This window comes from Rhincodon typus, chromosome 9 (genome assembly GCF_021869965.1).
Source record: "Rhincodon typus isolate 14 chromosome 9, sRhiTyp1.1, whole genome shotgun sequence".
NCBI lineage: Eukaryota > Metazoa > Chordata > Chondrichthyes > Orectolobiformes > Rhincodontidae > Rhincodon > Rhincodon typus.
Window position 1 is genome coordinate 91,283,720 of NC_063340.1, and position 10,620 is coordinate 91,294,339.

Genomic DNA, 10,620 nt, shown 5'->3' on the forward strand with positions numbered 1-10,620 from the left:
TTACCCCTCATGGCTCACGCTCCCACCCAGCTTTGTGTCTTATGCAAACTTGGAGATATTACATTAAGTTCCCTCATTTAGACCATTAAATGAATAGTTTGGGTCCAAATACTGATCTCTGTGGTACTCTACCAATCACTACCTGTCATTCAGAAAAAGACCCATTATTCCTTCCCTCTGTTTCCTGTCTGCCAACAAGTTTCCTATCCATGTTAGTACACTACCCAAACCTAAGCACTTGAATTTTACATGCTAATCTCTTATGTGGGATCTTACTAAAAACACAGAATCTCTACATTGTGGAAACAGACCATTCAGCCCAACTAGTCTACACTGACTCTCTGAGGAGCACATCACCCAGACCCATCCCCCCACCCTTTCCATGTAACCCTGCATTTTCCAGAGATAATCCACCTAATTTACACATCCCTGGACAATACAGGGAAATTTAGCACGGCCAATCCACCTAACTTGCACATCTTTGGACTGTGGGAGGAAACCAGAGCACCCGGTGGAAACCCACGCAGACACGGGGAGGTGTAATCTCTACACAGACAGTGGCCCGAGGGTGGAATCGAACCCAGGTCCTGGCACTGTGAAGCAGCAGTGCTAACAGGGGAGGCGATGGCCTAGTGGTATTATCACTGGACTGTTAATCCAGAGGCTCAGATAATATTCTGGGGACCCGATTCGAACTCTGCCACGGCAGATGGTGGAATTTGAATTCAATAAATATCTAGAATTAAGGGTCTAATGATGACCATGAATCCATTGTCGATTGTTGGAAAAACCCATCTGGTTCATTAATGTCCTTCAGAGAAGGAAACTGCCATCCTTACCTGGTCTGGCCGACATGTGGCTCCAGACTCACAGCAATGTGGTTGATCCTTAACTGCCCTCTGGGCAATTAGGGATGGGCAAAAAATGCTGCCTAGCCAGCAATGCCCTCATCCCATGAAGGAATTTAAAAAAACCAATGAGCCACCATGCCCCCCTGCAGTAAACCACATCTATTGATTCCTGCTCATTAACTGTATGCATTACAAGCGCAAAAAATCCCCTTTCGTACATCCATGCTGACTTTGACAATCAAATCACTGACTTCCAAGTGCTCTGCTCTTAACTGTTTTGTAATGAACTCTAGCCTTTTCCCTACTATTGATGTTAGGCTGACCGATCTATAATTTCCTGTTTTTCTCTACCTTGCATTTTAAATACAGGGGTTACATTAGCTACCCTCCAAAACAAAGGGTCATCAATGTTAAATGCTAACTCAGATTCTCTCTTCACTGATGCTGGTGGGAATTTCCAGCCTTTTCTGGTTTGATTTCAGATTGAGATTCCTGCCAGGTTTAATTGTTTAGACTGACAGTCCATACTTACCAGCTGCAACAGTCAGTAAAGGAGCCTGGCACCCTCACTCAATAATTCCACATATTTATCTGGCACTTTAGCATTGTAGCAAGTCCCAAGGCATTACCCTTTCAGTATGGCACCTGAACGTTGTCCCAGTACAGCTGCTACACTGGCATCTACCCAATCAATGAGGAAAAAGGCTGAGATTTGTCCTATCTACAAAAAGCAGGACAAATCCAACCCGGCCAATTACTGCCCCATCCCTCTACTCTCCATCATCAGGAAAGTGATGGAAGATGTCAGTAACAGCGCTATCAAGCAGCACCTGCTCAACAATAACCTGCTCAGTGACACTCAGTTTGGGTTCTGCCAGGGCCACTCAGCTCCTGATCTCATTACAGCCTTGGTTCAAACATGGACAAAAGAGCTAAATTCCAGAGGTGAGGCGAGAGTGACAGCCCTTGACATTACGGTTACATTTGACTGAGTGTGACATCAAGGATCCCTAGCAAAACTGGAATCAATGGGTATCGGGGGCAAACTCTGCAGTGGTTGGAGTCATACCTGATACATAGGAAGATGGTTGTGGTTGTTGGAGGTCAGTCATCTCAGCTCCAGGACATCTCTGTAGGTGTTCCTCAGGATAGTGTCCTAGGCCCCAACCACCTTCAGCTGCTTCATCAATGACCTTCCCTCCATCGTAAAGATTGAAGTCGGGATGTTCGCTGATGATTGCACAATGTTCAGCACCATTCTTGACTACTCTGATACTGAAGCAATCTCTCTTCAAATGCAGCAAAACCCAGATGATATCCAGGCTTGGACTGAAAAGTGGCAAGTAACATTCGTGCCACACAAATGCCAGGCTATGACCATCTCCAATAAGTGATGATCTAGCCACCGCTCCTTGAAATTCAATGGCATTACTATCACTGAATACCCTGAGGTAACCCTCACATCCTAAGGGTTACCACTGGCCAGAAACCCAACTGGACTTGCTATTTAAATGCAGTGGCAACAAAAATAGGTCAGAGGAATACTATAACTCTCCTACTGACTCCCCAAAGCCTGTGCACCATCTACAAGGCACAAGTCTGGAGTATGATGGAATACTTCCCACTTGTCTAGATGGGTCCAGCTCCAACAAGAATCAAGAAGCAACACCATCCAGAACAAAGCAGCCCACTTAATTGGCGTGATATCCACCACCTTCAACAAGGGACTCTAAGAGGAACAGTACACTGTTGTGCTCCGACTGGGACTTGGATGTCAATGGTATGTGTTAGCCTGGGGATACAGCTGTCTGCAGTCAAGGTTTGCAGACTGACCAGCTACACACAGAGTTAGCAGGTATCACAGACACTTTTCAGTGTCACCTTTCTGCAGCAAGGACGTGATGTGGAATGGACATTGCAAGTTCTAGATGTCCCATTTGCTCCCATTGTGCTCTGAGGCAATTGTGCCACTCACTCACCCGTGTATCGAGTTCCTCTGGGTCATCAGGGGTGGTGCAGTTGGTATGGAGACTGCCATTACAGTCTGTGGTGTTGATCAACAGTGGTGAGTTTCCATTGGATGATGTGAGAGACAACTTCTGAAAAAGAGCAAATTATCTGGTAAACAGACAAGAGAGAGAGATTGCCAGTTAAACCAAAGAGACAAACACAGAAAGAGAGAGAAAGAGAGAGAGATAGAGGCATAGGAACAATCAGCCCCTTGAGTCTGTTTTGTCATTCAATGAGATCATGGCTGATCTATGACCTAACTCCATAGACCTGCTTTTGACCCATATCCCCTCGTATCTTTGCTTAACAAAAATGAACAACTGATCTAGCATCAAATTCTGTTTGCAGAAGAGAATTCCAAACTTTTACAAATCTTTGTGCATACAATTACTTCCAAACAGACAGACAGACACAGATAAACAGAAAAGAGAGAGACAAAGAAATAGATAGACAGAGAGAAAGTGAGATAAAGAGACACACTGAGAGGGAGATAGATGGACAGACAAAAATGAAGACAGAGAGAGAGAAAGAAAAACAAAGAAACAGAGAGAGACAAAGATGGACAGAGGAAGAAGTTTACAGAGAGAGAAATAGAGAGAGAGAGAACAGATCACTTGTTCAACGAGGGTAAAAGAGAAGTCAGAATAAAGTCGAGGAGATAGAGGGGATCACGAATCAAACTAGGGAGAGATGACTTGAAAATATGAGGTTAGTCATCTTGGTATGAGGAATAGAGAAGCAATATATTATTTAAATGGGGAGAGACTGCAGAATGCTGCAGTTCAAAAGGATCTGGGTCTCCTTGTACAGTATAACGACAACATCTTTTTATTTTTCAGTATTTTTGATTGTGGACTTCGAGAGGAAAAGGACTGTTTTTCTGAAACAATATTCAGGATGGAACTAGTCATTGCATCGAGAAAGGTGGACTGATTATGAAGAGTCAGTGTGGATTTTTGAAGGGGACATCGCATTTACCTAACTTGCAGGAAGTTTTTGAAGAGGTAACAGAAATGTTCGATTAGGGTGACACTGCTGATGTGGTCTATTTGGATTTCCAGAAGATGTTTGATACAGCGCCACAAAACAGACTGGTGAGAAAATTTATAGGTAGTGGAATAATAGGGACAGTAGCAACATGGACACAAAACTGGATGAGTGATGGGAAGTAGGGAGTCTAGTCTGGAGGAATGTTTCTAGTGGAGACTCTAGGGGTTGATGTTCAGAGCTTTGTTCTTCCTGATACATATTAATGATCTGGGTCTTTGTGTACAGGGGACAACTTCAATGTTTGAAGACTAACATTAGAATAGAAAGAATTGCAAACTGTGAGGAGGACAGTGCAGAACTCCAAAAGGACATTTACAAATTGGTGGAGTGGGCGAAACGGTGGCAGATGAGGTTCATTGCAGAGAAATGTGAGGTGACATATTTTGGACAGAAGAACATTGAAAGACAATATACAATTCTAAAGGGGCTGCAGGAGCAGAGGGACCTGGATGTGTATGTGCACAGATCATTGAAGGTGGCAGGACAGGTAGAGAGAACAGTTAATAAAGCATGTAGGGAACTTAGCTTTACTAATAGCGTCATAGAATACAAACTGGACGATTTACACCTGGGCAGTACCGGAACTGAGCTCTTCTGGACAGTATTTGCAAGAGTGGTTGGGCAGGCATTAATCTAAAATGGCAGGGTGATGGGAACTTATGCAATGTATCAGAGGAAGGAGAGACAAGGCCACAAATAAAAGACAGAAAGGGGACTTAGAAAAGTGATAGGCAGAGGACTGAAGGGCCAGAATCAAACAGGGACACTGAAAGACAATGCATGTAGGACAAATAATGCGAAAACGACAAGCCTTAATACTTTTGTGCTTTAACAATGGAGTATTCACAATAAAGTGGATGAATTAATCAAGTAAATTGATGAAAACATGTACGACATAGTCAGACTTAGAGACATGACTGCAGGGTGACTGGGTATGGGAACTGAATATCCAGGCCATCCTAGACTGTGTAATAAGAAAGGGATAAATCGCAATCTAGTTGTGTGAGGCCTCTTGGGGATAAGAATATGATAGAATTCCTCATCAAGGTGGATAGTGAGGTAGCTGATTCTGAGACTAGGGTCCTGAATTTAAATAGAGGAAATTATAGTGGTACAAGGTGTGAGTAGACTATGCTGGAATGGGGAACAATACTGAAAGGGATGACAGTGGAAAGGCAACAGCAAGCAATTCTTTTTTGCTCATTCACAGGATGCAGGCATTTATTGCCCATCTTTAATTGTCCAGAGGACAGGTGAGGGTCTGCCACATGCTGTGGATCCAGAGTCACATGTAGGTCAGACCAGGTAAGGATAGCAAATTTCCTTCTGTAAAGGACATGAGTGAACAGATGGGTTTTTTCCTGACAATCGGCAATTGGCTATGAACATAGAACACAGAATCCCTACAGTGTGGAAACAGGCCCTTCGGCCCAACAAGTCCACACTAACCCTTGCAGCATCTCACCCAGACCCATCCCCTTATAACCCACCTAAGCTACACATCCCTGAACACTATAGGCAATTTAGCATGGCCAATCCACCTAACCTGCACATCTTTGGACTGTGGGAGGAAACCGGAGCACCCGGAGGAAACCCACGCAGACACGAAGAGAATGTGCAAACTCCACACTGACAGTCGCCCGAGGGTGGAACTGACCTGGGTCCCTGGCGCTGTGAGACAGCAGTGCTAACCACTGAGCCACCATGCTGCCACATGAGGAAAGGTTAAAAAGACTAGGTTAAAATTGTTACACAGATAGTAGGAACTGCTGATGCTGGAGAATCTGAGATAACAAGGTGTAGAGCTGGATGAGCACAGCAGACCAAGCAGCATCAGAGGAGCAGGAAAGCTGACGAGGGTCCAGACCCAAAACATCAGCTTTCCTGCTCCTCTGATGCTGCTTGGCCTGCTGTGTTCATCCAGCTCTACACCTTGTTATCTTAAAAAGACTAGGATTGTTTTCACTGGAAAAACAGTGGCTGAGAGGAGACCTGATAGAGATCTACAAAATTATGAGAGGCACAGATAGAGTGGATAGCCAGAGGCTTTTTCCCAGGGTTGAAGTTTCAATTACAAGGGGGCACAGTGCAAGGAAGGTTTCTCACGCAGAGAGTGGTAGGAACCTGGAGTGCACGCCCAGAGGAGGTGGTGGAAGCAGGCACATTGAAAACATTTAAGAGGCATCTGGATGGTTACATGAATAGGGAGGGAATAGACGGATACAGATTGAACAAGGGCAGAAGGTTTGTTTTTTAGTTTAGTCAGGACATGATGATCAGCACAGGCTTAGATAGCTGAAAGGCCTGTTCCTGTGCTGTACTTCTCTTTTGTTCTTTGTTTCATGATCAACATTAGATTTTGTAATTCCAGTTTTTTAAATGAATTCAAACTTTACCATCTGCCATGGCAGGATTTGAACCCAGGCCCCCAGAACATTACCTGGATCTCTAGATTAATGGTCTAATGATAATACTACAAGGCCATCACCTCCCACTAAACCACAGGCATGAACTGCCACAAGTGTTCATTCCTGTCTGCAACAAAAGTAAAACAGGAAAGATGACAAGCCAAAGCTTACAAGGCAAATTACAGATAACATCGAAGGAAGAGTTATTTAAACTGTCCAGAAAAAAAATACAACAGACCTGAGAAGAGGGAGCAGTTTAGAATCCAGCAAAGGAGGCCAAAGGGATTAATTAAGAAGCAAAAAATACAGTACAAGAGTAAGCTTGCCGGGAACATAAAAACTGACTGGAAAAGTATCTTTAGGTATTTGAAAAGACAAATTTAGGTCCTTTACAGTCAAAAATGGGAATTCATAATGAGAACAATGGCTAACTAAATACGTACTTTGGTTCTGTGTTCAGAAAGGATGACAAAATAACATCCCTGAAATGTTGGAGAACACAGGGTTTAGTGATCACAAATACCTGAAGGAGATCAGTATTAGTAGGGAAATAATGCTGAGGAAATTAATGGGATTAAAGGCCGATAAACCCCTTTCAGCCTGATAATCTACATCCCACAGTAGCTCTCGAAATAATGGTCGCATGGGCTGTTATCTTACAAGATTCTATAGACTCTGGAACAATTCCTACAGATTGTGTGTTGGCTAATGTAATCCTCTATTTAAAAAGGGAGGCAGTGAGAAAACCGTGAACTATAGGCCAGTCAGCCTGATGTCAGTAGTAGGGAAAATGCTAGAATCCATTATAAAAGAATTAATAGCTGAGCATTTGGAAAACATTGCGGGATTGGACAGAGTTGCATGGATTTACAAAAGGGGCATCTACTGGAATTTTTCAAGAATGTAACTAGTAGAGTTGATCAGAGGACACCAGTGAAAATGGTTTACTTAGACTTTCAAAAGGCATTTGAAAAGTCCCACTAAGAGATTCATATGCAAAAATAAAGTGCATGGGATTGGGGCCAGTGTTTTGAAATGGATAGAAAACTGGTTGGCACACTGGAAATAAAGAGTCGGAATAAACAGGTCTTTTCTCAAATGGCAGACAGTGACTAGTAGGGTACCGCAGGAATTGGTACTAGGAACCTAACTGTTCACAATATACATTCATGATTTAGATGAGGAAAGTAAATGTAATACGTCTAAATCTACAGGTGGCACAAATGGAGGGTGAGGAGGATGCAGAGATGTTGCTGTGTGATTTGGACAGGCTGAGTGAGTGGGCAAATGCATGGCAGATGCAGTATAATGCGGACAAATGTGAAGTTATCCTCTCCGGTAGCAAAAATGGGAAGGCACATTATTATCTGAATGGCTGTAAGGTGAGGGCAGAGAATGGGTGTCCTTGTGCACCAGTCTTTGAAGGTAAGCATGCAGGTGCAGCAGAGAGGAAAGAAGGCAAATGGTATGTTAGCCTTCATAACGAGAGGTTTCGAGTACAGGAGCAGGGACATGTTGTTGCAGTTATACAGAGCCTTGGTGAGACCAAACCTGGAATATTGTGTGCAGTTTTAGTCTTTTTATCTGAGGAAGGATGCTCTTACTATTGAGGCAGTACAGCGAAGGTTTACCAGGCTGATTCCGAGGATGACAGGACAGATGTATGAGGAGAGATTGAATTGGTTAGGATTACATTGGCTGGAGTTCAGGAGAATATGGGGGATCACAGTCTTTGGATACGGGTTAAATTTCCTCACCCAGAGAGCAGTGAACCTTCAAAAAGCACCTGGAAAAAATACATGAATAGGAAGGGAACAGTGGGATACGGATCCTGTAACGTTTCTCTCATTCATTAATGGGACGAGGGCATCGCTGGCTATGTTAGTATTTATTGCCCATCCCTAATTGCCCAGAGGGCAGTTGAGAGTCAACCGCATTGCTGTGGGTCTGGAGTCACATGTAGGCCAGAGCAGGTAAGGATGGCCGTTTCCTTCTCTAAAGGACATTAGTGAACCAGATGGGTTTTTTTTAATGACAGTCGGCAATAGTTTCATGGTCATCATTAGATTCTTAATTCCAGACCTTTTTTCCCAACCGAATGCAGGATTTGGACCCAGGTCCCCAAATCATTACCTGGGTCTCTGGATTAACAGTCCAGCAATAACATCACTAGGTCATCACCTCCTCTTGAAGACAGTTTTAGTATGGAAGGACAAAATGTGTCAGCACAGGCTTGCAGGACTGAATGACCTATTCCTGTGCTGTATAGTTTGTTCTCTGTATAATTCTCTGCCACAGAAAATTATTGAGGCTAAAACATTGTGTAATTTCAAGAAGGAGTTGGATACAGCGGTTAGGACTAGAGGAATCAAACGGTATGGGGTAAATGCAGAATGGCAGAATGGCCTATTCCTGCTTTTATTTTCTAAGTTTCTATGAAACTCTCCAGTCCCCCCAGATTCACCACGCCATTGATCCCATTCTTGACAGCCGCAGACTTTGCCACCACCACCAGGTATGTCGTGATCCCCTTCTCCCGCAAATACTCATTTCTCTTCTCCCCTTCTCCTGGTTCAAGCTCAAACTCTCCATTCAGGCAATTACAGGTGCTTTCTGAAATGTGCACTCTCCTGTAGACAAAGCAGACAAGGAACAAATTCACCTCTAACGATTAGGTTCTAATCGAACGTGAGCACAAACATTCTTACTCCTTGGGTAGGCATCGGATTGGAGAAAGTTTGAATTGAACTGTGATCAGCTGCATCAGGGAGTGTGGCACTCTCAATGGGTCATACTGAGGGAGTGCTGCCCTTTCGGTGGGTCAGTACTGAAGGAGTGCTGCATTGTCAGGGGGTCAGTACTGAGGAAGTGCAGCACTGTTGGAGGATCAGTCCCGAGTTAGTGCTGCATTGCCAGAGGGCCAGTACTGAGGGAGTGCTGCACTGTCGGAGCGTCAGTACTGGGGGAATGTGTATGCGTGGGTGAGTGTATGTGCATGAATGAGCATTTACATGCGTGAGTGGCAACATGTGTGTGCTGTGTTGCAGACTGTGTGACTTATATAAATTTTTAAGTCTATAAGTTTTATTTAGTATATATTTTTAAGTATGTAAGTTTCAGTTGTTGGTTTCTGAGTTAGGCAACACCTTCCAAACCTTCACAAAAAAAACCAAGAACTGTGGATGCTGGAAATCAGAAACAAAAACAGAAATTGCTGGAAATACTCAAAAGCGCTGGCAGCATCTGTGGAGAGAAAGCAGAGTTAATGTTTCGGGTCAAGTGACCCTTCTTCAGAACTTTCTGTATATGTTTCCTTCCAAACTTACAACCACTACCATCCAGAATGGCAAGGGCACAAGATACTTGGAAACACCAACATTTGCAAATTCCCCTCCAAGCCGCTCACCACCCTGACTTGGAAACATATTGTTGTTCTTTCAGTGTTACTGGGTCAAAATCCTGGAATCTCCTCCCTAATGGCATCTCCCACATGCACTACAGCAGTTTAAAAAAGCAGCCACCAAGGGGCAACTGGGGATGGACAATAAATGCTATTGGAACCAGTGACACCCATGTCCCGATACAAAAAGAAAGTTTTTTAACATATGGGCTTTCTCGGTGTCTGAAATTAAATCAACTTATAAATATTTCTGTAGCCAGGGTGATTTCTTTAAAAACAGTTTCTGAAGCGCAGCTTTAGAATCATTGGGCTTTTGTGCACTATTTTCTGTCTACCTCACACTGTTCTGTGCCATAGCAAGGTAAATAATGGGGCCTCAACATCTGTAAGAGATCTCTGGTAACACCCATAACTTATAGAGGGAGATTTTGTAAAAAAATTACTTTGAGTTTTGAGTAGTCCTGTGAAGTCCTTGGATGAAGATGGCTGTAAAGAACAGAGTTCCTGGGAAGAAATGGACATAGTGAAACTAACTTCTCTTGGTGTAAACAGTTGATATCAGATTGAAGAGATGAGACTAAATGTTTTCGGATAAAACCCTGCAGAGATTGCTTAAAACTGAGTATATATAAGATTAGGTGTCTAACAGCGGGCCGGTGAGGCGGCAGTGATGGCCTCCTGGGTGTCCTAGCGATTGAAGTGGCACCTGCACCACCGTGGAGATGGGACTCTGAGAATCTGAGATCTGGACTTTTCTGTTTCTCTTGTTTACGTTTTTGCTCTGTTAACTCTTTTAATTCTGGTTTTTGTAACCAAGTGGGTGCCAGTGAATGAGGTGCAGGGCTGGATGAACACAGCAGGCCAAGCAGCATCATAGGAGCAGAGAGGCTGACGTTTCGGG

General features: G+C 43.6%; 1 protein-coding gene across 2 annotated transcripts in view; it reads right to left on the reverse strand.

The window, feature by feature from the left end:
- The window catches only part of adcy3a (adenylate cyclase 3a), a 102,862-nt gene that overhangs the window by 48,132 nt on the left and 44,110 nt on the right, over nt 1-10,620 (reverse strand). For both annotated transcript variants that reach the window (XM_048601290.1, XM_048601289.1), the window contains exons 8-9: nt 8,784-8,949; nt 2,831-2,950 (exon numbers count right to left, since the gene is read on the reverse strand). In XM_048601290.1, coding sequence (XP_048457247.1) covers nt 2,831-2,950; nt 8,784-8,949 — 286 coding nt within the window. The remainder of the gene's footprint in view (nt 1-2,830; nt 2,951-8,783; nt 8,950-10,620) is intronic.